This window comes from Melospiza melodia, chromosome 26 (assembly GCF_035770615.1).
Source record: "Melospiza melodia melodia isolate bMelMel2 chromosome 26, bMelMel2.pri, whole genome shotgun sequence".
Classification (NCBI taxonomy): Eukaryota; Metazoa; Chordata; class Aves; order Passeriformes; family Passerellidae; genus Melospiza; species Melospiza melodia.
The window spans coordinates 4,858,272-4,885,613 of NC_086219.1; the positions used below are offsets into that span (position 1 = coordinate 4,858,272).

Consider the following 27,342-nt stretch of genomic DNA (forward strand, 5'->3'; position numbering starts at 1 on the left):
TTTGCAGTTTACAAAACAAAGTGTAACAAACACCTTGGCACAAACAAACATACACAAAAGAGCAGCAGGAAGAGAATATTTGTAACTAATTAATGAATTATACAGACACTGCAGTATAGAATGTTAATTATAAAAAATAAGCTATCAGGATCTTCATTCTTTTTTAAAAACACAAAATAAGAAGGTGTAATAATACAAAATTAATAATACAAAAAATACAAAAAAAAATAGTGTTGCCTTTATGTTCTGAAAACAATAAAGCATTGAGGAAAACCAGAGAGAACTCTTTTAATAAAGGGATTCATCAGAACATACACAGAGTTGGGCTGACTTCGGGCTATATTAGGAAGAAGTAGCATTTGAGCATGACTTCACAACCTTGAGAATGTCCTTTCTGGTATAATTTTGGTAGCTGATCATGTGAGCAGTATGTGCACGTGTTTGTACATAAACACCATATTAAGACATATAAGACATGGGCAATAGTTTTTCATTCTATTGTTATTTTGAAAGCATACTCATGATTTTCTTTCAAGATATATGTTCATATGAAAAGTCAACAAATTATTACTAGACTGACATTCAACTTACTCCTATATTTGTTGTTGTTTCCATTTAAAATAACAAGAAACATTAGGAAAATGAAAAAAAAAAGCTATTGCTTCATGATTTAGAAATCTCCTGCACTTCTGTAAAAAGATTAATTTTTAGTTATACTATATGTACAAACACAAAAATGGAAGAGAAAGTTGAAGCATTTCTGTACTTCTGTAACTTCTCATCTAAGAACAGGCAGTTTCTAGCTAATTTTAAGACATCCAGCATTTAAACAAATAAATACTATTAGTTTTTAATATAATATATTTAAGATTTTGTTTTAACTTCTCACAAAACTCACATATACACAGATTCATCCATTCTTTCTTCGGGACAGACTGAATAAAACCAGCTAAGTTCTCATTGAACAAGTTTCTTTCCTGTATGACGGTAAAATAAGATTATTGCTGAAACTGGCTGCCTGTTCTTTATATTTTATTGACGCAGGTCAAGCCTTACCACGAGTGCTTACAGAAATCCCATTATTTAAGCTTTTGGCTGTTAACACACTCTAGTGTTTGTCAGCGGTGCCGGAGCCGGCTGTCGCGCAGGGCTGGAGGTGCTCGCTCTCCCCACTGCCTGTTCTGCACTGAGGTGCAGCTCCAGGGGCTGCTCTTCTTGGTGACACACAAACACAGAGTTTCTGTGGTGATATCACCTCGGGAGCAATGGGGAAAAGTGGCCCAAATCCGGGATTTTCAGCACACTTTCTGTAGGCGGTGGCCGCGCATATTCCGTATAAGAAGTGCGCGCAATGCTTTAGGTGTCCTGAAAGACAATTTATCTTCATTCTTGACTCTTCACCAAACACTGATCTGAAAGCCTGTTCTTTCCCCTGTAAAAGGCATTTTCCTTATGGAAATCTTCTAAATGAGCAAAGTTTTGGGATTGTTTCCCATCTCTGTAAATCTGACCACAGGGGTCTCTTGAAAGAGAATTGCTAAGAATTTCCAACTGGACTATGTAATCACAGCTCCTGGTATCAAGAGGAGGGGGAGTGACATGAAATCACTGACTTGTGACATACATTCCTCAGCAACAGCAGCTGCTGCCTAATGACAGCTAATAAAGGGAATCTTCCCTTGACAGAGCTGCATGCCTGCAGTGGGACTGGAATGTGCCCAAGATAAACCCACTGATAACCTAGGAAGCAGGGATCGCCCAAAGAGTATAAAAGACGAGCTTCAGAAGGGACACAACACCACGAGGAAGAAAGAGACTTGAAGGGACATCTCAGAAGAAACAGCTTGAACTTCCCAACTCCCAACGAGCTCAGCGCCATGGACACTAAAGGCTCATTTTCCTATGGCTTCCTCTTGCTGCTGCTCATCCAGCTCCAGCCCTGCAGAGCCAACCCCATCTACAGCCTCAGCCCTGCCAAAGAACTGGCCAGCATGGAGGTGAGGACTCTCATTTTGCAAGGGTAAACTTTTGGGGGGCTTAGCAGGGTGTGAGGGGGTGATTTGCCTTCTTTTTGCATGGTTGGGTGGCAATAACCACATCAGACATCTCATGCTGGGGACAAAGCTTTTCAGAGGGGTTCAGAGAAGCTCTGTAGGGAAATATCCTCCTGTGTTGGGTTCACCCCAGCTCCTGGGCAGTAGTGGGAACCAAAATTGTGATTGTAGGATGTCTGGTTTGGTGTTTCAGTTCTTTTTCTTTTAAAGATACATCTTCCAGGGAACAAAGTTGCAGGGAAGGAAAAAATCATCAGAGTAGCTCTGTAAGAACAAATAGAAAACTGAGCTGGGGTCGTCTCTATGTTTACCCCTGCTCCACAGGGCAGCCATGTGGCTCTAGCTTTGTGAATTTGAGAGATCTGCTTGTGTATGGATGAGAGATGAGGAGGTAGAGTAGAGCACCCAAAGACAAACTTTTAGAAATATTACTAGAGGAATTAACACAATCATTTAGCGTGGCTCATCCACAAAAGCTTCCAGAGCTATAAAATCACCACTAAGAATTTTAATAAATGATAGAGAAAATGCATTGTTACAGCATAGTACAAGCTTGAGACTCTGATGGGATCTGAAAGCTCAAACCTTTCCTTGGGCTGGCTGGTACCAGTAACCAGCTTCCCAAAGCTGTTCTCAGGCCCTAAGAACAAACTCCCTGAGCTGATAAGGACAATTTGAGGTAAAGCTGCATGTGGGCTGTTTTCAGCAGCCAGGAAGAGTGGCTTCCAAATGCACTCACTGTCGGGCAAGCCATAAGGCTCATTCCTCTATATTCTTATTCTAGAGCTGGGCAATTAGTGGCCTCTAATTGGTTGAGCTGCCTTTGAGGAGGTAGTTACACAAAGCTTTACAAATTACAAAGAATGGCGCCCAGGAAGCAGTCACACAGCAGGCTGTATGAATTTACCACACAGGTATTTTCAGTCACTTTCAGGAGTAGCAATCCTGCATTCCCTGGGGCAGGAAAACACCTAGAGCTTCTCCAAATGATGTCCATTGAAACAGCCAGGACAAAGCAGTAACATGGGAGTGGGCTGTGTGGCTAAAGGCTGTGTACCACTGGTGGGCTGAGCAGACCCTGTCCAACCCACATCTTGCATTTTCTTCTCTGCCAACATGTGTTCTAAACTTGCCAGTAAGATACACATGATGGCAAGCAGCTTCACTCAGTTCACAAGGTGAAGCTATGCCTTCCCTTGGATGGAATTAGTGTGAACAGGGAAATAATGCAGAGGACAGAACCCAACAAACACCAGCAAGGCTGGGATCCAACCTGTCAGTGTCCCTAGGGTGGGCTATGGGACCATGGGTGAACACAGAACAGAATGACTGGAAGAGTTTTCAAATGACAACAAAACAAGGAATTTCATCAATTTAATCCTGTTCTTACAGGCCCTGCTGGAAAGACTGGAGGACAAGTTTGCCATGATGGAAGCCCTGGAGTCCAATCCTGACCTGCAGGAACCCAAAGCCCAGGAGGAGATCCTGCCGGAACTCAGCGACGACGGCGACAGCCAGAAGGCTGAAGCCAGGCTGGCACCCAACACCCCCCTGTCCTACAGGGAGCCCCTCCTCAAGAGACTGAGGGGGCTGCAGGTGCCCAGGATGATGAGGGATTCTGGCTGTTTTGGGAGGAGGATTGACAGGATCGGCTCCCTCAGTGGGATGGGCTGCAATGGTGAGTCCTGGCTGAGCCATTTCACCGAACAGCACCGACCGTGTCCGCGCCATGGGAGGGAGCAGCTTCTCATCTAAATCTTTAAAACAATTCCATTCTGAAACTAATTTGAGCCCAGTATTTAAGCTAGTATTGTTTTTTCAAAGGCATTGCTGACAATAGTGATACCAAGACAAGAACAGATTCTAATAACATCTATTTCATGTTTGGTTTGCAGGCTACCGGAGGAATTAGGATCAGCCTCCCTAGAACCTGCTCTGAAGAATGCTTTACAGTACCCCTTCCTCCCAAGATGAAAGCCAGATGCTTTCCAAGCTCCTCAACAGAAAGTTATTCCTATTTTTATTTATTTATTTATTTATTTATTTGATGTTTTTTAAAGAACATTTCTTACGTTAGCACTGCCAGACCATCTTTAAATAAAACTAACACGTTAGACATCTGTGCTGGACCTCTCTCCTGTCTGTTGCATTAAATTTTCTTGTATTTGCCTAAAGTCAAAATCTTAAGTTTTATTGATATTCTGGTACCCACAAGCCTGGATCTTACTTACATGAGACAGAGAAAACTTGGTAAAAATGAAAATGAGTTTTTGACTAGAGGCTTTTCCTCTGCAGTTAGAAATGCTAACAGGTTAGCAGGAAAAAAAAAACTTGCTTAAAATTGAAAGATCACCATGAGTCCTCCTATAGACAGGGTTTCAGTGATAAGAGAGTCCTTGTGCTGGTTTAAATTATTCAGTCATGGGAACTGCCACAAAAGCCTCGAGTAAGCCAAAGAAAAGAAAATAAATAAAGAAAAGAAATACATGAAAAGAAATAAATAAAACCACGACACTCCACAAGTTTCAAGATAACCAGAGGGAGGAAAGGGAATTCATTGTATATGCTTTCTAGCAGTGACCCAATAAAGGTTACGAGCATCAACACAAAGATACATCATGAACTGTGTCTTGTCTCACTCTGCACGGGGCTGAGATGCTGATTCCCAGAATTTCTTGAAGGATCCTCAAAGGTTTGAATATTATCATGAGAGGGTAGGTGGGATCACTGACCTATACAGCAGCTTGCATGCAAAAATCATTTATCACTTTCTGGGAGTGGCTCCTTGCAAAGCTGTTCTAACATGGCTAATGGGAACACTGGAAGTCTGATTAAGGTTTATTTAACCTTGCTAGATTTCACACCTAGGAGCTGAATTTGACCCAAAACTACTTTATCACCCCACCAAAGAAGGAAATATTGCCGAAAACACACATTCAGCCACACATCCCAAGGAACAAAGAGCTTGGATCCCCATGCGAGCCCCAGCAGTGGCACCAAGCCCAGCTGACACAACTGTCCTGTGTCCTGCATGTTCTGCTAGGAACTGTGTTATTTTGAGCACCTCATGAGTGTCATTCCCAGAACCTCAGTGCATTCCCATGGACCTGAGTACCCTGAGAAGCTTGTTCAGGGCTTAGGAAGGCAGCACCAGGACAGGCTCAGCTGGAACAATCCAATTCTGACTTTGCTTATGCATAAGGTGACAGGAACAGTGCCTGGTGAGGATAAGGAATTGGACTGCAGGTGTTCCAGAGCTGCTGACAACAGCTCTCAGGAGCCACAGCTCCAGGGAAAGGGGAAATTCAAGCACACACCCCTCCTTGCACAAGGCCAGTCACAGCTAAAGGTGCTGCAACACTGACAGGGCTCATGCCACACATCACATTTGTGACAAGGCACCCTCCAGTCACTCCCTGCAGTGCTGACATGGCCTCCAAGAGGGATCTGTGTGCTCCTCTCCACGCTGGGCCTTGTGATTCTTTCCTGGGGATGAAGGGCAGAGGTCCAACCTGAGGGACTAATTTTGGAACACTCCAACAGGAAACCAGAGTGTGATACAAATCCTCTCCTTCCAGCAGCACCAGCTACAGATAAAATGCTTTGTGCAATAGTGTCCACACAGGTTTCCCTGACAAGAATAAATTCTCAGGCTGAGATTCCCAGCAGCATCTCTGCAGTGAAAGATACAGTGACTTTGCATTTACTCAATTTCACAGATCATGGGGGTGTGAAGTCACCCTTTGGGGGGATAAAGGGGCTTTGTCTTTTTAAAAGTTTTCCAAACACACCCCCTGCAGCACAATGGGAACATGCAGGTGGATCCCTCCACACCAGCAATGGGCAACAGCCTGACTTCCCCTGTGCAGCTGAAAGTAACAACAATTCATGTACTCTAACAGCAGCTGGAGCTGAATTTTACCCAGTCAAGCACAGCTTGCACAGACACTGTAAATTGTCCCTCCCTGTCAGTCCCTCAAGGCACAAAACACTGATTAGTTCAGTGGAATGTGCTAAAAATGGCAAGAAGAGGCAATGCTTCCTGACCTAAAGCCAGGTGGGTCCAGTATTAGCAGCAAGCCAGTTCCTGGTGGAACAAGTCTGTGTGAGCTTGCAGACAGTGAGTTAATAGACCCTGCAGTCTGGGAGAACCTAATGGAGGGAAAGCAATCGAGGAAAAAAGCATCTCTGACTGGATTTTTACTGCTATTACTGAGCTGTAAAGCACCCTCAGAGAAATTCTGCAACCAGGGCAGAATAGTGCTGCACTCAGGAGTAAGCCCTGGGAAAAGCTGAATGGGACAAACTCAACACTGATCAGCTCTACAGGCAAAACCATCACCCCCAAGGATGGAAAAAAGCTGCCACTGGTGCTGTGAGTGATCAGAGAGAGCAAGGAACAATCTTGTGAACAGCTATCACGTAAATGAAATATCCCAGTGGGACCAGAGAAGGACCAGGCTGACACCCTTCACACAGCTCTAATGACATTTGTCACCTCCTGCCCTGCCAGACTCCATTCTAACTTCTGAACAGCATTTGGCAGCACCCATTATTGGCCATGCATAATCCAGCTTGCTTTCCTTTGGACTCTGAAACACAGAAATTCCATTAGCGTGCTCCATGCACTCTGCAAGGCATGAGCCTTGTTTGGAATAGGGCTCTGCTTGGCACTGAGTATATTTGCAAATTAGATTTGATGGTTTCTCTGCCCCTCAGACACTGCACTATCCCTATGCAGCTTCCCACAAAACAAAATGCTCCCACTGAAATCCAAGCTGGCAGGGAAGAATGCCAAGAGGAGTGTGACAGTGGTCACGGGGTCTGAGGATGAGGGAAGAGACGAGGATCTGACTGCATATTTCAGAAGGCTTGATTTATTATTTTATGATATATATTACATTAAAACTATACTAAAAGAGTAGAAGAAAAGGTTCATCTCAGAAGGCTGGCTAAGCTATGAACAGAAAAGAATGAATCAACAAAGGTTTGTGGCTTGGACAGAGAGAGAGCCAGCTGACTGTGACTGGTCATTAATTCCAAACATCCACATGAGACCAATCCCAGATGCACCTGTTGCATTCCACAGCAGCAGATAATCAATGTTTACATTTTGTTTTTGAGACCTCTCAGCTTCTCAGAAGTAAAAAAATCCTAAGGAAAGGATTTTTAATGAAAAGATGTCTGCAACAGAGGAGCTGTCAGCACTGCTGGGTTCCTCCAGGAAATCACAAGTGAAGGACAGGGCACACACCCACCCTCCAGTGCTGCAGGGAGACGTGGAGCTGGGCCAGTTCACAGCCCAATCTGCCCACAACCAGCTTGCTTGATTTACTTCTCCTGAATCTTGGCCCCCAAGGGCCTTTGCTGGTTGATATCTGCTTGATAAGTGTGTCCCACACTTCCGTGTGGGAAGGAAGGAAGGTTTGTAAGACTTTCCCCCTCTATTACCATCACCTGACTGCTCTCTCAGAAAACCAGCACGATCCCTCTCAGGAGGAGGTGAAGTTTATGATGGGAAGGCAACTAGAGTCAGGCCTGCCATGCTGGGAATTGGAATACAAGAAAAGAAAAATAAATCTGGTGTGTTAATCCAGTCATCACAGAGAGATATTCTCTAGTATAGGCATCAAAGAGCTGCTGGGGGAGTCAAAGGTCTCAAGGTGGTCATGTCTTAGCTGCCAGTCATGAGTTTCCAACACAGTATTGTTTTCTACTGAAATTGGTACATATGGGTTCCAGTCTGCTTTAAAATGCTTGAAATATCAGTAAGATGTGTGTTAAACCATACACAGCCCATACAGCAATTGAAAGAGCCTGGAGAAAGGGACGTCCTATTTTAAACTGTTATCTTGTTGAGTTTGTGAGGGTTTCCAGGACGAGGTGAGAGATGAGAATCTGACTTTATGTTCTCAGAAGGCTGATTTATTATTTTATCATACTATATTATATTAAAAGAATCCTATACTAAAACTATAATAAAGAAAGAGAAGGACACAGACAGAAGGTTTAACAAGAATGATAATGAAAAATTCTCAACTGACTCCTCAGAGTCTGACAGAATTGATGGTGATTGGTCATTAAATAAAACCAATACACATGAAACAAACCAAACATTGATCAGTTGGTAAAACAATATCTACACAACATTCCAAAGCAGCAAAACAGGGAGAAGCAATCTGATAATTATTTTCATTCTTTTCTGAGGTTTCTCAGCTTCCCAGGAGGAGAAATCCTGGCGAAGGGATTTTTCAGAAAATATGACAGTGACATTATCTCAACATCCAAGACAGCAGTGGAGCTCACTGATGTCTCATCCCAGCTCCCAGTGAGCCCTTTCAGACACTGCATTTGAACAGTGGATGCAGAGCAGACTGAGTGTGTCCCACTGCTGCTGAAAAGCCCTTCAGCACCCTGGACAACAAGAGCAGCTTCACTCTCTTCTCACAGCCCTGCAACAGCCAAGGCTCCAGGCAGCCATCCTCTGCTCCTCCCAGTGCATGACTCACAACTGGGGATGCACACACACTGAAGAGGCAGCTTGTATCCTGCTAGCAAAGCAAAAATTTAAAAAAAATAATAATAACCTCACTGAACACCACTAATTTTATTTCTGCTAGAGCCCCAGTGTGTCATTACAGGGACAATGATGCATGGTTGGATTCAATGAGTCTATAAACCTCTCCCACCCCCTCCCGTGTTGCTGCACTTACAATTCAAGGCAGCACAGAGCTGAAGCAGAGTTCCCCCAGTCTTTCTCTGATGACTCCTTCCCACCCCTGCTAGGGCATCCTTCCCATTCCTTGCTTAGTTAAATCCTCTGTGGCACTTCTTTAGCTCCTCAAATCAGATTTTCTGCCATTCCTTCCCAAGAGAGGGTTTTGCCCATCTCAGGCTTTCCCTGGCATTACACAGCCAGGGGGCAGAGCCAGACAAGCTGCTGGACAACTCTGTATTAAAGTGCCTCAGAGAGCTACTGTGAGCATCTGTACAACATCTGTGTATTCTGTACTGCATGAATTCTGTACAACTCAGCCCCTGATGCAAAGAAACATGGAAAGGAAGTGAGGTTTGGGTCAGATATTTCTACAGAGCTCAAAGACTCTACTTACATTTTTGGCCTGTAAACCAAAATTAAATGAAAGCTCAAAAATTGTCACTAATTCTTTTCTGTAAGGCAGACAGCAGGACAAAGCAGGAAAGACAAGCATAAACTAAATAATTTCATCTTGAATATTTAAGATCCTTCATACCCTGGAGAAGCCAAGTGTAAAACAAGAGGTGACACACTGTAGTTTAAACCTCTTTCATTAACTTACTGGGAGGAAGGTGAGTTCTCAGGTAAGAAAAGCAGCACAATGGGCACAATTTATCCTTATCAAATTCCCTCCTTTGAAAGAGCTGAGGTGAGAATGTGGAACTGCAGTGGTCACAAGATGATGGATCACAGCCATTCCTCTCTTAAGAGCACCTTCTGTACAAACTGCTAAATCCAGACAGCTCATAAATACCAACAACTCAACTACCTCAAATCATGCTCTTGGATGCTGCCATGTTCTACTGGTTTTATTATCATAAAGGGCAAAAATAAAACAATACTAGAAACATCAAAAGGCCTTGAAAGTGCTGAAGGAGACACACAAACATTTTACTCTCAGACATGTTACAGCTACATGAATACTTCCCAAGTGCCATTGTTCAAATAAAAATATATTCATACAAATTATAAAAAAAATACAATTTATATACACACACACCATGGAATTAGCTTACATAATTTCATAACAAAAAAACAGTGCAAAACAAAAACCAAATGGAAAGGTAAGTTGATACCATTGGAATGGTTCACAGTAATTAATAATTCAAAACTGCATAATTAACACTGCACAGGAAGCCACAAGGCAAGGAGGAAGGCCCCAGACTAACCCCCTAACCTTGCCATCAGAACTAACCCAGTTCTGGGTTATTTTTCCCTTAGTGTTGCTCTGTTAAAATGTTCCTGGCATCTATGTTAGAATAAGTTCCTCAGTAAATCACTTAGCAACTAGAGCCAGGGTAGAAGCAGTGAGTGTGTTGTAAGAAAGGATTTAAGTAACTGAAGTGTGAGAAGACTGATTCAACACAAACCCCTTGGCATCAGTCCTCATCAGAAGGGAAATACTGCATCTCCAAATGTCAGGTGAACTTGTCATTCCTTTTCTGCAGGCTACACAACAGTAATTGTACTGTATTGCACACTGAAATTTCCCTTTAAAGCAGCTGACAGGGGTCACCCACCATCCTCACTGAAAATGTCTTTACTGAAAGAATGAAAGGGTGTTTTTCAGCTGAAACATCTGAATAAGATGCCCAGGCAGAGCAGACAGTGCTGCCAACAGGTTGAAGGCAAAGTGCCCTGTCATGGGGAAGCATCTGGTGCCCAGAAAAACCGTGGTAAGATTCTCCAGCCTGATTTGTCTGGATTGCCCAACTCTTGCCTCAGCAGCAATGACAAATTCATCCTGCAGCAAAACACCCTGCCATTTGTGCACAGAAATAAAACAGGACCAGCTCAAGGCAAATAACCCAAGGAGCCTTCATGTGCAGGAAGAGAAGGAACCTTCCCTTACACACACACTCAACATTTGTCATGGGGAGACAGGACATTCTTGACAGGTGTTCTAACAGTACAGGATTGCCAATCCCACCTAAGTGATCTGAAATCCCACAAAACCAAGATTCCTGTGATTCCTAATGACTCAGACCCTTTGAATGAAATCAGGTAGCCTAACAAAAGCTTATTTCAAACCTACAGCCCAGCTTCAGGGAGTGGAAATGGGTGCTGGAAGTTTGCAGGGACAGCTCAGTGTAGGAGCAGAGCTCAGGGAACACAGGCATTTCAGACAACACCTGCAGATCCTATCCAGACAGAACAAACATCCTCACTCTACTTACAGGGAAAGAACTCACAAATCAAGGGTAGTACCTGATGCCAACTCCTATGCTCTAAGGAAATACAGAAAATCAACAAAGTCTGCCTTCTGTCCCAGTTCCCACCCAGGCAGCTCCTTATGGCAGACAAAGGGTTAACTGCAGAGCTCAGGGGCTGTGTAGAAGCTTTTCTGGAATACATTCCCCATGTATCTTGGCTGAGAGAATGCTCTGTGCTTTATCAAGCCAATCAGCTCTGCAGTCCCTGAGGCACAGCACTGGCTTCCCACTGAGGGTTATCTGCACACAGAACTCAGCAGGGCAGGTGCCTGCTGGAACCATACAGGTGCTGGCCAGGATGGTACCTGCTAAAGCACTCAACTGGCTGCAACTGGCTCCTGAGGGCTGATTTCACCCTTACAGACTGTTGCAAACATTATCCCAAGCATTTACAGAGCACAGACAGCCCCACTTAACACCTGCAGGAGATGCTGCCTTAGTCACCACCATCCCTCCTTATGGCAGCCTGGAACTACAGCAACTCCTCTCATGACACACAGATAATTCAAGCAAGCCCAGAGACCATCAGCTCTATTTCCTTCCACAAAGCAACACTTCTCCATGCTCTCAGGATGTAGAGTTCCCTGGTCTCTGACTCCAGCTGGAAAGGTGCCCCAGGCTCTCACTGTTTGAGCAGTGCAGGGACAAAGTGCCTACAAACCCCAAGAAATGTCAAAGTGGAGTGCCACCAAGCATCTTAGAAGAGTCTCTTACAGGGAGATAACAGCAACAGCTAACAGGGAAGAGATCTCCTTTCTCTGAGATGTTCACAAATGTATTAAATATTTATAAACCTAGCGTAACCATTTTGAACTTCAAATCTGCTGAGCTGCTCTCAAAAGTCATCTGCTGTCAAAAACATCACAACAGAAACATTTCCCCATGAAAGAAGGAGAGAAATAAAGAACAAATGAAACCAGAGTGAAAAAATATGGGCAAAGGGGAACACTTGCAAAGACAGGTGCATTTCCAAAACGCTGGATTTTTTAAAATTGCTTTTGCAAGAAACCATCCTCTAGAGCAGCTGATATCTGATATCTGCAAACTTCAGTATCTCCTCTCAGTGGTGACAGTAACTCCCTTCTCACACAAATAAGGCAACAGTTGCAGGAACAAGGGAGGAAGAAGAAAAGGGAGTCACACAGGAGGAAGGGAAAGACACTGCAGTTCTTTGCTCAGGACACAGTGGAGGGAAATGGTTCTTTTTTCCAGCTCTTCAGAAAACCCCAAAACAAAATGTCAGAACACACAGTGGTGTCAGGACAACATCTGACAGAAGGAGATAACTGGGGGACAGGGGAAGAAAACACCTGGATCAAGAGTTGTCAAACCAAGTGCCTGAGGCCAATCAACAGCTCTGGGCTCAGGCAGCTCCTCTAATTCTCTGGCTAGCAAAATGTTTTCCAGTTCCCCAGGCTTGATATGCACGTGAGAAGCCAAACGGGAGGTCTTGGGCCTTGTGTGGTCCAAGCAGGATGCGAGCATGTGTGCCAGCTTGGAGAGGGAGGAACCACACTGACAGAGGGGCAGGGGCATCAAATGGTCTGATAGTGCTGCCTCAGTCTGGCCTGCAGGAATTCGTGGGTCAGGTTGTGCCGAGTGATTATCCCAACAACCTTGAACAGGAAGGAAAGAAGAAGAAAAGACACAAGTTTGCGTCAGAGATGTGCCACTGAAAGACATCCATAAAAAAGTGTGTGAAAAATGCATGTATTTTATGATTGGCTTTTTACAAATATTCAAATGAATATTATATATGTGTTGTGTTAGAAAGTTATGCTGTGTTCATTCTCTTAAGTAGTGTGTTAAATATAATTTTAGGTTATAAAAAATGTCAAAATAGGAACTGTGCTATGTAGGATACTTTTTTTAAAGAAAGGACGCGCAGTGAGACAGCAGCCACAGGACACCTGAATCTTTCAGAGAAAGACAATTTATTGCCCCATTATCAGGAGAAATGAACTTCTTCCTGCCTCAAAGGCACTGTCAGGATTCAGAGGAAGAAGCTGACACTGCCCAGACAGAATCCTGTGTTTGAGTGGAATTTATGCATCATGGATGAGGTGTATGAATATACAACAGGCTGTTGCTTTTAAGGGTTAATCCTCTGTTAATGTGGGTCCTTTCTCAGGCTCGTGCTGCCCAGAAAAAGGTACCTGGACATCCATAACTCTTTGTATTTATTGTCTCATGTTGTCCTAATTCAATTTGTCCAAATTATTATTATTATTCTAATTGTATTACTATTTTTTATAACCATTTTATTTCTATTAAACTTCAAAAATTTTAACAACAAATGATTGGCATTTTTCACAAGTGGTCATTCTTTTCAACACCCCAAAAAGAGGAAACCTGAGAGCAGTTCTTGACCAAAGCTGAGTTAGAGCAGATTCAAGTTGAAATTCACAGAAATCACATTCCTCCCTCTACCAGCACTTACTCTTCAGGCAAGAATGCTGATTTAACTGTACCCAAACAAACAACTTAAAACCAAAAAACAACACTCAAACAAACATCTTGACCACTGCTGTGGGGTCTGGCACCAGTAGGACCCTGTGCCTAGGAAGGGAAACCCTTTCCATGTCAGACAGCATAAGGATGTAAAATCCTCTGGGAAGTAAAAACTGCAATTGGAAATAACAAAGCTGTCTTTCAGGGCTTCATTCAAGACATTTCTGGTATTCCACATGGCATGACTTCAGATAGCTCCTGTCAGGTACATTCAAGGAAGCTCTAAAGACCAAAACAGAGAATTGGTCAAGACTAGCTAAGGCACACTGGCAGGTGACAAGAGGGACCCTCTCCCAGCCTGCTGTGGATAAAGTCAAAACACACATTTCAGCTGGTGAAACACCTCTCTGATTTTACACATGGAAAGAGTTTAGAACTAGGCTGCTCTTGTACTAAAATGGAATAAGTTGGCATCTCCTTTGCAACTCACAGGCCCTGCAGAGTAACTGTGGGAACCCTGAGGCACAAAAAGCAGTGCTGCCTCACACAGACCAGGTCAGCTATGGGGAAACAGCTTCTCACAGTGGTTATAGGAGGTTGCTGACATCTACTGACTGGTTCTGAGCACTGTAGATGGCAAAGGGACAGTGAGTCAAACACACATAATTTAAACACTCCTTTGCTTTGCTGCTCCTGTGAGCACAAACAGAATACAACTCCCTTCCTACAGAAAAACCTCTTGCCCCAACATAAAAGGAAATTTTGCTCTTAAATAAAGCTGTGAAAGGCAAATTAGTGGCCTCTGATGAGCTCAGGGCCTTTCAACAGATAGAAAAATGGGACAGCTTCTACAGGCTGCACACCTGAGACAGGAGATTCATGTCCTGCTCCTTGCAGGTAAAGGAGAAACAGGTTAGGACAGAAAAGATGCCAACAAAATCACAGTAATCAAGCATTCAGGGCCCTAAAAAAATCCTATTCTGATCTCTTTAAAGCATTTCTGTTTGATGTTAAAAGAGATCTTTATTGTCCCAGAGATGAAAAATATTACACAAACACTGTGGCTTCCTTGCTCAGCTAGGCCAAGCCAAGGACTCACCTCTCCAACTGCATTCACAACTGGTAAATGCCTGAGTCCCATTGTCCTGAACAGGTTGAAGACTTGTGACACATGAGTATTTGGAGAGACAGTAAAGGGTGATGGGTTCATGTATGGGGTGACATCCTAAGAAAGAAAAGCAATCATGTTATTTACAAGAGGCATTTTCAATGTCTCTGGGAATCACTAACATGCAACTCCTACAAATCCTCCATGGCACTGATGCCTGGACAGAGTATTTGACTGTGGTCATCTTCTATTTCTGCACAAATACGACATTTGGTTTGTTGAGAAATTAAACTGGACAGACACCAATGGACACTGGTACCTCATAGCAGGGGGTTTCCACATGCAGAGAAGGCTGAGTGCTTGAGGAGCACTGCACCAAAGACTATATTAAAACATGCCCTCAATGTTTTTTAAAGGCTTTGGACAGTTGTAAATATATCTGAGGAGGGATTGTCACTGCAGTGCTTATCTTACCACTATCATACGAGGGTTCAGCAATGTGAGGTCCAGATCATGGATATCTGGGTAGTGGGGATAATCCTCCAACATCTCTGCGTGGGACAGACGAGGCTGACTTGCACTCTGCAATCAAAATAAACCTCACTGAGCCCAGGTGTCACCATTCCAGATTACACAGGGGCTGCAAGCACAGCAAACCATGCCTCCTAATTGCTCCCCCAGATCTCCTTCTCCTCCCACACCCACATTCTGCAGAGGTGCTGTTACCCAAACCTATGCAGGCCTTCAGCTGAGAGAGAACAGCTACCCAACCTCTGACAAATCTATACTTGACACTGGAGGACAGCAGGAAACCAGTCTTGTGGGAGCTGGGCCTGATCTCAGTGACACAGCTGACATTTTTCTGCTAGGACCTCAACACACAGCAGTGAAACACGAAGTATATACTGCTGGATGCTCTATTTGCATTTAATATCTGCCCTCTGTTCTCCAGTTCTGCATATCTTTATGCCTTATATTCATATCATATATTCTCCACAGCTTTATGCAACAAACAGCTCTGTTGGATGAATTTTTTTAACAGTGGCTATCCTTTCCCTGGGGATATTTTCAACTTCCTTTAAGAGCTGCAAGGGAGAATTCACATTACCCGTCTGCAACTTTAAAGACACACATGCATTCCTTAAAGTGTAAAAATAGATATATTCTTTTTGGCAGCCCATGAAGATTGTTCCCAGCCTCCTGAGAAGGCAGGGATGTGTCTGCTGCCATTTCTGAAGAGGAGGACTCACCGACTGGCTCTCAGAGTAGCAAACCCCCCTGTCAAGGAGGGTGACCAGCTGTGAGCGCAGGATCAAGCCATGGAAGGTCAGGGGTCTGAAGCGTTCCTCCATGGTCCACTCCTCACTGGGAGACTGGTCAGGGTACAGATTGGGGTAAGGAGTGTATCTGTGATGGATTTAACACCATGTGTTACAAGGTTCACATAGCCCAGCTCCCTAAAGAGCAGCTGTTTCAGCTCTTTGCAACCTTCCCCTGAATATTTCAGGGACTCTTGTTAGGAACAAGCAAGACTTCACAAAAAAAAAAAAAAATAGAGGGGAGAGAGGTCAAGAGCCATTATGTGGGACAGTCTCCTAACTCAATTTCACATGACTTGCTATTAAAGCAATTTTCAGTTCCAAATTACTCAGATTCTAATAAAAGCTGAAGCATCTGGCAAAATATTTGGGTCAGGATGCCATTCATGAAAGTCACAATCTCTCATGTAGAAAATTATTCACTAGATTGGGCTTCTACTTGGGAGTAACAGCAACACAAGCCTGGTGACTCAGCCCAGTTACCAGAAAGGTGGGATCAGTATCACGGCACCAGGTCATTAGCTGGGATAAGGGAGCTCTCCAGAGCTATCACATTTTTGCAGATAAGAGGACATTGATTTCTACAGAAATCTTTCCAGGTACCTCATCCTCTCAAGGAAATATGTCTGTATAAATGTTTGAAGTAAATGTAAGAACCTGGACATAACCCACTTGGTCACAGGTGTGAGACACAGCATTGGCTCCTCACACTTCTAAAGCATGGATATCAGCCCTGTTTCCACTAACATATGAAACATTCTTTACAACACATCTGAACACATGGAAAAACCCTGCTTCTGTACATTTGTGCCTACCAGGACCTCACCTTCTCTCCAGCATCTGTTGCAGCAGATCCTCTTTTTCAGGAGGCTCCTCTGTTGCTATGTGCTCATCACACATGTTACGCAGCTCACTCGAAGGGTACGACTTCATGGACTGGCTCCGCTTGCGCTGCTCTCCAGCCCGGGTGAGGATGCTGGATTTCTGCATACAACAAACAATTTTCAGACACTCACTAAGCAAGCCAACAGTTATCCAAGAGTGACTATGAACTACTAATCATTGCTTTGTGCCACTACATAACATGTTCATTCACTGCTGCTGCAGGACTTACAAGAATAGCCAATAGGACTGCGCAATTTGGTAACAAATTCAAATGTTTCCATGTCTGTGCTACACGGATTACTTCTTCCTCTTAACTTTTGCCTCTAGGAATGCAGACCACTCTTTTGTCTGTACCATAACCCAGACAATAGAATGAAATGGAGCTCTTAAAAATTTTCTATTGCAGTAGGTGCTTATCTCTGACCCAAATTCTGCCCAAAACCTTAAATAGCTAAAGCAAGGCCATTCTGAACGCAAAACAAAGCTCTCTACTCTTCAACCTATCAAACAAGCAAGCTTTTACCTTGAATTTGATGTTGTTACTGATCAGCTGATTTCCCTTCATGAACTCCCTCTCATTGCCCCTGTTCTCTGTCACCACAGGGAAGGCATGGTGGACAGTGGTGCGCAGGATGCTGACAAGGGACTGGATCCGGGTGTGGGGGTACACGTATGTCAGGTTGGGCTCCATGATGTCACTGGCTTGTAGCCTGAAGAAACAGAAATCCAAGATTGCTGCATACATCACATCAGTGACAGAAGGCTGGTGATGAACAAACCAGTCCCTAAATAAGGTCCTAAAGGATTCTGCTGCAGTTAAATTCTGCTGGCTCCTTTTACCTGTGTGCTCACCTTCACTGCGGTATCAGAAGTGATGGTACACCTGATTTTTTAATTATTCTTTTTATAACATAACATTGGATCAATGAAAGGAAAGGTAGAATGTTCTAACTTACAAATAGTTTCTAAACACTACTGGGAAGACACAACAGGTGGGAAGAGGATGACGTTCCACAAGAAGTCCAATGGAATGTTTTCACAAAGCATTTGCTGAACTTCCCAAACCCACCCTGCAGATTTCCATCCATCCATCCACCCCCTCAGAAAGGGCTTCAGCATCTCTTTCCTGCTGCAGGCCTGGTGCACAACTCCTTTCACAGCAGCTCCTCAGAGCAACCAGGTTGGTTGAAGATGAAACATCAGCCCCCTGCATTAACGCATTTCTGAGCAAGAATCCCCACCACAAACTCTAACCCACAGCCTGGCCAAGAGGAGCAGCCTTACTTATCCATTTCCATCCCGGTTTCCCACTCCAGAAGAGGCACTCCTCTCAAGTTCACATGGATGTCATAGATGCCTTTGTTGAAAAAGTCTCCTGTCCACTTGGCTACCTGCATAGCAAACACGAGGTCTTACTGAGTTGCTGTTCCAAGTGCAAGACCCCTTGGCTTATGACAGCCCTGAAAGTAACAAAGATTCACGGCCAGCACATGTTCAAGCATTCTGCAAAAAGCCAGAGCTGCTGGTCCTGCACTCACCATGAGGGTGATCATTATGGGGAGCCCATAGGTGATCTCATTGGTGGACTCAATGAGGATGACAGTCAGGCTGATGGTCATGCGCACCGCTCCTCCCAGGAATGCTGCTGCCCCAATCAGTGCAAAGGTTCCTGAGTAGATGTGGTCCAGACCAATGTAACTAGAGCAAAGCACAGAGCCCTCAGATTAGAAAAACCTGCCTGAGAGCTCATGGTGCACCTGCAGCATGTCCCTCACACGCACACTTGATGCACCTTTTGAGGAGGTTGGCGACCAGGCGTCCGAAGGCAGCCCCACAAAGCAGTGATGGTACAAACAGACCACTGGGCACAGAGATCCCATATGTCCAGCAGGAGAGTAAGAAATAGAGAAGGAAGAACAGGGATAGGGTGACTGGGCTGAAAGTACCTGCAACACAAGAAGAATCATGACTAAAGAAAGGGGCACATGTCTGTCCAAGATAGAGTCCAGCATCATCCACCCCTCAGCTCACAGCAGGCTCATCTCACAACAGCTACTGAGTCTCCCAGTACAAACACACTTGCAGACAATGAGTAAGTGAAAAGAGAGGGAAAACAGGTTTTTCTTTCCATCAAAGAGACTTTCACCAGTTTTACTAGCAGTCCTCCAGAACCATGAAGGCCTGAAGATGCTGCTAGCCTTGTGGTGCTGTTCCAGCTAAGATGAAGCTCTGAAGCTTAAGTGTGGGATGAGACAGTCTCCTAACCACTTACCATCCTGGTGGAAGAGCTGCAGGATAGCTGACTCCTGAGGGTTGAAGAAGAGCGTGGCCATGTCATTGTAGGTTTCATTTGGGCAAAAAAAAGTTTTGATGCTTGAATTGACATCCTCTGATATATCCTAATGCAGAACACAAAAGACACAAAGAGTTAAAATTCACTGTCTCCTGCATTAGCCTTTGGGGAGAATGGAAATAACACTTCTGTTACTGTTAGCCATGCTTTGGGAAGTTCAAACCAAACATCAATAGCAGAAATGGGGCCTACAACATCAATGGGCTCCTTGACTCAGAGCCTGAGTTGTTTGTACAAAAGCACAGTGTAGGTTTCATTATTACCCACAGCTCCTGCAACCCTCCATGGGCTCTCACTGCAGTTCTGTTATGCACTGCAGGCTGTCAAAAGCTCACTGCATGCCTGTGCTTCTCTGCAGGGTGAACAACATGACAGGGAATATAATATTCACATAGGAACCCCTCACCTGCAGGCTCAGGGTGTCATTGCCACCGTGCCTGCTGGAAGATATCTGCCGGCATTCCCCCAGAACCATGGAGGCCACAAAGACCATGACAGTGGTGGTCAATGACACAAGCAAGCTCTCCAAGACTCTGAAAGACACAACAGAGACCATGCACTGAAGCCACACTCAGCACTGTAACCTAGTCCCAGTTCTGCAGATGATTTGATAAAGCTGCATGAAGCAACAGTCACCACAGCTTAGCATCAGAACAAGGGACACTGCAAATCAAGTTGAATTTTGACTTGGTTCCCAGGGATTGCCTTAGCTCCCCTTTTTAACTGGTTGCCCCAAAAAGAAGCCCAGAGAACACAGCAGTCACACATGAAAAGCCCCAGGGTTCAGTAATGAGGCTGTTCATATGGAAACAATGTTCTGTACATCCTTACAGGGTAAAAGCATAGATAGGACTGGGCAGGATGATGCACAGTCTCTCAATCTCTTTTCTAACTGCTGAAATACACTTGTTTTTCTCTTTAAACCTGGGCTTTGTGTTTAGGAGCTGTCCAGAGCAAACCAACAGCTACTTTCAGAATAACACAGAAGTTCCCTCTCTAAACAACACACATATTGTGAATTTAATTAATCAATATGATTTTAAAGAGTGAGATCAGCTATTTCATCCACAGCAATTTTGACAAGGACACAAAAAATATCCTGCATGGAGACAAAGCTCTGGTTTGTTCAGCCTTTATGACAAAGAGCTTCCTCCACTGCCCTTATAAGAAGGATTGCAATTCTCTCTGTACCACCAAAGTCATCAAAAATTACAGGGACTGTAACATTTGCTTTCTGGTGTTCACTTCTAAGTTCTATGGAGGATTCATTTAGTGATTTTTAAAACAACCAGGCTGAGATTTGCTCCAATCCTACTCAAAGGGTCTTCTAGACTGATGCTTTTGCTCTGGGAGCAGAGATGCCTGCACAAACTGGAGAGGGCACACATACCTGACCAGCTTTGGCTTGGGGTGCACATTGCGCATGCGGTACTTGGCAAGCCTCTTGTTCAGGCAGTTAAAGGTGGCTCCAAGAAGGCCTCCCACAATCCCCATCAGAATGAAGAAGCCCAGGTCCACAGCTGTCCAGAGGTGGCATTTCTTATCAGACTCAGAGCACTGTGCAGAAAAGTGTACAAAAAAAAAGGATTACAGTAGTTGCTGGAATTTCCTACCAACACTTCTGTCTCCACACCTAGAGATTTTGAGTAGCTAAAATCAAAGGGTGACAATTATCAATGTATTGCAGCTAAACATAAAGGGCCTTGAAATACAAGCATGCGTCAAAAAAAACCTCCAAACTAACAGACAGAAGCACAGGGCTAAGAAGAGACTGGAGAGTGGGGAAATAAGAGTAAATCTTACCTTAAACTCCCCAAAGTTCAGCAGCCCAGGGAGCTGGAAAGACCCCCAGCTTCCAAACTGAATCCCAGAGCGGAAAAAATTCAAGGTGAAAGTGGCAGCCATGGAACAGAAAAGCTGTGGAACAAAACAAAAAAAAAAAAAGGGGGAAGGGGGAAGCAAAGGTTCCCAAAATTAAGATTGGTACAGTCAGCTCTTCCTTGAGACCTATACTTGGGCAAAGGAACTGACTGTGGAGGGATCAGACTGCAGAGAGCCCAGGCACAAAAGCCCACTCTGCCAGGTACACTAAAGCTGCTGCCTAGAGCTGTCCCACAGTTCCAGATAACACCAGGCTCATCTCTGCCCTTGATCTGTAGTAGTTCTGGACCAATGATAGATCAGGCAACCTTCCTCCTGCCAAGACAGTTCAGGAAGAGGCAGGATAATCAGAATGTCCTCATGGACAAGCCCTACCAAGGGGAGCCCTCTTCTCAAGGCACACAGAAAGAGTCACAATCACCACTCACCACTTTCCATGTAAGTCCCTGGTTCCAGAAGGAGGAACCTTCCTCCAAACTAAAAAGAGTGCCTCCAATTGGTGCTCCAAAGGCAGCTGCAACCCCTGCAGCTGCTCCAGCAGATACAAAATCCCTTTTATCCCTGAAATGAAGAGAAAAACAACCTCAGTTTAGCAAATTAGAGCTCTGGAGATGCTTAGGTTCTGCAAAGTAAGGGATCATCCCCATTTATGGAATATCCCAGAGATTCAGGATGAGAGTTGGGAGCAAAGCTGGCCATGGCAGACACCACCATTTGCTCATTAAGCTGCAGCATTGTGCTCTTTCTGTAGAGCACAAACACAGAGCAGAATTCTGGTACTACACAACTGCCCAGTATGTGAGGAACCATCCCAAACCATGGACTCCAGCATCACTTGAAACAATTACAGAAACAAAAGGGCAAGAATTTGTTCACATTCAGAGAAGTAGCCTTCTCTGTAGTATATGCTAATCATAAGGGGTGAGCCTTCAACCACCCACATTAAAGGTTTGAAACGGGTAGAGATCTGCTGAGCAGCACAAGAGAACATCTATGAACAGGAAGACCAGAGCAGCTTGGAAGAGTGACACCCTGGTGTTGTCTTGCTGCAGAATGAAACTGCAGGACTCTAGAAAGAAACTGATAAAACAACTGAGTGGTTCACCCCAGCCCACCACCCTTCTCCCGAGGAAGTCAGCTCACTCATCCTCCTCTCCCCTCCTCCACATCCTGGGTACAGTACCTGTCACTGCAGAAATAGGGAAAGTTAAATTGGATCTTCCTCAAAGAGATGCTCTGGAACTACAAACAAAGTAAAGATTTAGAAACACAGGAGATGGGAACTTACTCTTACAAAACAGTGGCGTGACCAGGAGCGTGGCTCAGGCCAGCACTAACCTGTGGCAAGCCTGCACCCACAACAGCACCACTGTGAATCATGGGCCCCTCCTTCCCGACAAAAAGACCTGGAAAAGCAGAGTTTATTGAGGTAATGCACTTTCCCCACTGCCACCCTCCCTTGCTGACAAAGTCAGAAGAGATCAGCTCAGCACTCCCATGCCATGGCACATCTCTCTGTGCCAAGCCTGGAGCTCCTCACAGGGAGGTGCTGACCTCCTGCTCACTCAACAACCCCAAATGCAAAGACTTGCACAAATTCTGCACTCCAAGTGGGTGAAATAACTGAAAAACAACTGTACAAGGACTCTGAACTCTCCAGGTTATTCTGCTCTTCTGCCCTCAGGCTGCTCCTGGAACATTCTCAGGTCTCTTTTCTTGGATTCTGCCCCAAAGAGTCACATGTCATTAGCCCACTCAGAAAATCACCTGTTTCCCCTGATAGTCCTGATCCTTCTGTTTATTCTCTACTCTCTAAATGCACTCAGGGCTCATGACTCTGCTCCAAATCACCAGAATGATTTTACTGGAAAGGCAGGGCCTTCTGTGCCCTATATAAGCAGAGAAAACATTTTTTCCCCCTTCAGTGACTCCTTCACCCAACAGGCACAGCACAGCAGAGCCCTCCTCACCTCCTGCCACGCTGAAGAGCACTCCTGTAGCTTTGCACACCACGGTCCGCAGGCGCACAACCCCGGGAACCTTCACTCCATTGAGGTAGCACTTAATTTCAGGAATTCCTGACCCAGCTGCTACAGGCTGCAGAAAAGAAACACTGGCACTATGGTGCACTGATTTGGTACCTGGCCAACTTTTATCAGAGAGTAAGGGACCAAGAGACCCTGTTTAGCTAAATCAAATAGAACTGTGAAGGTAATTTGATGCTTTGGGGCAGAAAATGTTTCTAGCAGGGATATTTCATATCAAGGACATGTGTGAGAGGAAAGGAAGGTTGTGTAAGGAGCAGCAATGGAGCAGCAAAGGCTTACTTGGATCAGGACCAGAAGACTGGCAAGGAAAACAAAGGTCAGGTTGAACCCCAGCAGCTCCAACAGGGACAGGGCAAGGCAGCCTTTCTCAGTGCACTCCTCCACCGCTGCAGGGATGGTCAAGGAAAACAACATTCCCCACAGCAACACACAACCACTTGGTAATACCTGAACCTCCCACTGGCCTCAAAAACCAAGCCTGTGCTTCCTAATCCAACCAGAGCAGCTAACACACAACCTGTCAGGAAGCCAGGCTTCCTTTTCAAAGCTCAACACTGAATTAGGAAGAAGGGAAACCACTCATTCTTTCAGTCTCTGCTTATGTACCCAACACTGAACATTTCTTGGTTTCAAGGGCTGAATTACAAAAGCAAGTTGAAAACTTGCCTAATTATGAACAACATGCCCAATGGCAAAATTGTGAAAGTTCAGCTGTTCTGAGCAAAACATGGGAACAGAAAGGAAAAGGTCACTTGAGTCTAGCAAGGTCCAAGGCAAAAGATACAGCTTTGTACCACCTGAAACTTGAGCTGGGTAAAGAGTCTCACGAAGAAATCTACAAAGAGGCCCACCTGGGAAAATGAAGACAGAATTTCCATCAGTAATTTCTACATACAAATTAAGACCACCCTCTAGTTAGTCCTACCAGAAATATGTACACAGGAGAGAAGAGAAAATGAAGAAGACAAAGGCATAATTTAGAGTAAAGCAGCTTTGAAAACTCAGATTTCTTCCCTCTCTCTCACTGGGACAGAGCCATCCTAGCATTATTCCTGAAGAGATTCACTTCTGCATCTGATTATTTCCCATTAAAGTACTAATCTGGCACCATTTTTAACACCCTCAACATACTTAAGGCTACAGAAGAAAACTGGTATTTAATTGAGGTATACAGTCAGCTGAGCTGATTTTCACAGTTCAGCCATTAACTGTCATCTTTTTTTACTAAGTTGTTTGCTTTGGAAAAGTTTTCCTGCATGCAGAATTAAAGGATTTGCCAGACTACTTTACAAAGAAAACCCACCAAGTTGTGAAAGAAAAAAAAGGCTTCCTGAAAAACAGCCAATAACAACATGCTATAGTTCCCAAAAGACAATTCCATCTACTAAATTCTAGTCACCATGAAAGAGAATGGTTCCTCTTAATTTTACTCCTTAGCCATTGGCTTCTAAATGATTCCTGCTTAGTCTCCTGAATTTTCCTCATTTTCCAAACAGCATGATACTTACCAGTCCTGTACAGACTCCAATAGCAAAAACCAGCACCCACTTCACTGCTTCATATCTCTGGGCTTTCTGTTTGGAAAGAGGATTAAAAAAAAAAAAAAAGTAAAATAAAAGCAACACAGAAACAGGGATTTTCTGGAAGGTGGGTTTAGGCTCCACAGCTCAACAGCCAGAGGGATAAACGAACAGAAGATTGTGTTGTGACAACAGCAAATTGAAAGTAAGGAACTGAAAGACTCAACATCTTGCTCACTTTAAAACTGAGGATCACAAGAGATGCTGGGAGCTATAATCTCCATTTTTTTTTGCAATAGAGAAACCAGGAGAACATGTAGAATTTCAGTCATAAATAAGGAAAAAACCCATCAAATTTCCTGCTGATCTGGGTTGGAAGGGACTTTAAAGCTCATCTCATTCCACCCCCCTGCCATGGACAGGCACACCTTCTCCTTCCAGGCTGGTCAATGCCACATACAAAGAGCTTTTGAACACTTCCAATCCACAGTTGCTCTGGACAATTTCCACAGTTTTAGCTTATAAAAGAACAAGGTCCTACCTTGTTGTCCATGCTTTCCAAAATTTCCAAGTACGGGTCATTGATACAGCGATCATAATCCAAGCTCTGAAATGCAAAAAGGTCAATTCAGGAGAATCAGCTGCAACAGGTTGTGAAAAAAAATTATGTCTAGAAGACCTTATTAAAGACTACAGAAGTCATTGCTACCCCCACAGTAGATTCTGCAAACAACAGGAGAAGAAAATACTCCTGGAAATAATTTAAATATTTAGATCAGTCAGATCCTGAAAATCACAAAGAGAAAGAACAATTTCACTGCTCAAGCTGAGAGAGACAGTGAAACAAACAGAAGCACAACTGATTTATACATCTTTATATTGGAGAAGTCACATTGTACAGTTTTAGAAAAGTCACATTGTAGAGTTTTTGACTTCTTTATGTGTCTCCACTTTGACAGTGCAGGGGATAACACTGGATCTTTATATTCACCCTCTCACTGGAACAAGAACACTAGCTAGGAACTCCTGTGCAGATGAACCATATAAATTCTTCAGTTTATCACAGCAAGAAGTTTCACACTCACATTCACAAAGCTCCACTAGTTCTATCCACATCTTCACTTTTTCAGGCCAAGCTGTAACAGGCTGGGCTGGTGACACCCATACTGACAGCAGCTGTTCTAAATACTTCAGGGCCACCAGACAGTGATGCAAATCTGATGCTGTGAGCCAGCATGACAACACAGACAGCAGAAAGGCAACTGTGACTATGTATCTACAGATACTTTCTATAGTCACCAGAAAACAAGGCCACCAGAGCCTATAAACCTCACACTGAAGAAGTGGGAAAATGCACCAGGCTCTGAAAATGAATTTTCTCAGCAAGAGTCTGACTTGAGAGCAAACATTCAACCTACTCACAGAGCTTTATCCCAGAAACATACAAAGATGAGGAACAGATCTTTGCAAGCACAGCAATCCTCAGTATTTCTGCTGATGCCAATGCAACCAAATGATCCATACTGAGCATCTACCCCATTACAAACTCAAACAGATCAAAACCTGTCTGCAGTTCTTATCACATTAATATCAGATTAGTAAATTCCCCACCTCATAGTCTTTGCGTGGAAGGATCTCATCCTCCTCTTCACGAGTTTCTCCTAGGATGGTCTGCAAAACAAATGCAGGAAAGGAAAATCATGGAGGGAACGAATGCATCCACAGCTGTTCATGAACACTGGTAGCAAAGCCAAACTGCAGAATCCCTATACCATTGCTGCTTATAAATTGAGAGTGTGGATTACCAAACCACCACTTACACTGTGGTAACGCTAAAGGGTCTTACCTTACAGCTTGTCTCTCAGCCAAACACACATTATTTCTATACAGGAGCTGCCGGGAGTAAAGTTCTAACCCACATCCCGTTTCATTCACAGCAACGGGGTACAGGGGAGCACAGGGCAACAATTTTGCAGAGAGCACTCTGCAGGGCTAGAGACAGAGAGAGCGCGGCCAGGACCGCTCCCCCTTAGGGCTGCGAGGGGCAGCGGCTCCAGGCGCTGGGACGCGAGGCCCAGACAAAGAATGCGGGGTAGGGTAGGGAAGCGGACAGCGCGGGGCTCCGGCACAGGCGGAGAAGCACCAGGCCCGGCAGCAGAACGGGCGGGAATGGGCTGTGGCACCGGGACGAGCATCGGATCAGAGACTGGGCCAGGAGCAGCACCCTGAGCTGGCCACACCGGGCCCTGAGGCGTGGGGCCCGCACTCCAGCACCGCTCCCCGCCTGCCCGCCCACCCCCAGGCGCTGCCCAAGCCGGGCGGGGCCGGGCCGAGACCGGGGGCGATGGGGCTCCGCCAGCACGCACGGGCCCGGGGGGGGGATCAGGGAGCAGCTGGGGCAGGGCAGGGCAGGGCGGGACGGCGGCCGTACCAGCTCCTCGGGGGTGCGGCTCTCCCGCTCGCCGCAGCAGCAGCAGCACAGCCCGGCCCCGCACCCGCACCGCGCCATCTTCCGCCGCCGACCGCGCCCCGCCCGCCCCGCGCGTCACCCGCCGCGCCGGCCCCGCCCGCTGAGCATGGCCGCTCCCCTCAGCCCCGATCGGCCGCGCCCCGTCCCTTGCCGACAGCGTTCCCTCCCTCAGCCCCGCCGCTCCCGCCCCGTCGGGCCGCTCTGGCCGCACCCCCAGGCCCCGTCCGGCCCTCAGCCCCGCCCCGGCCCGCGGCGCCATGTCGGGTGAGGGGAGCCGCGGGCC

General features: G+C 45.1%; 2 protein-coding genes across 2 annotated transcripts; one reads left to right on the forward strand and one right to left on the reverse strand.

Moving 5' to 3' along the window:
• The first annotated feature begins 1,780 nt into the window (after positions 1-1,780).
• On the forward strand, positions 1,781-4,673 carry LOC134429633 (natriuretic peptides A). The gene is made up of 3 exons (XM_063176881.1): positions 1,781-1,997; positions 3,447-3,732; positions 3,950-4,673. The coding sequence occupies exons 1-3, from the start codon at positions 1,878-1,880 to the stop codon at positions 3,964-3,966; spliced, it is 423 nt and encodes a 140-aa protein (XP_063032951.1). The 5' UTR covers positions 1,781-1,877; the 3' UTR covers positions 3,967-4,673.
• A 4,921-nt stretch (positions 4,674-9,594) lies between these two features.
• Positions 9,595-27,104, reverse strand: CLCN6 (chloride voltage-gated channel 6). Its single transcript, XM_063176877.1, has 23 exons — positions 27,021-27,104; positions 26,201-26,260; positions 25,131-25,196; positions 24,578-24,643; positions 23,854-23,920; positions 23,349-23,455; positions 22,992-23,118; positions 22,360-22,427; positions 22,205-22,263; positions 21,450-21,582; positions 20,944-21,057; positions 20,531-20,697; positions 19,547-19,673; positions 19,060-19,186; positions 18,580-18,733; positions 18,326-18,485; positions 18,072-18,178; positions 17,311-17,497; positions 16,729-16,886; positions 15,834-15,990; positions 15,058-15,165; positions 14,575-14,700; positions 9,595-12,640 (listed from the first exon to the last, which is right to left on the reverse strand). The coding sequence occupies exons 1-23, from the start codon at positions 27,096-27,098 to the stop codon at positions 12,560-12,562; spliced, it is 2,604 nt and encodes an 867-aa protein (XP_063032947.1). The 5' UTR covers positions 27,099-27,104; the 3' UTR covers positions 9,595-12,559.
• Between the last annotated feature and the right edge of the window lie 238 nt (positions 27,105-27,342).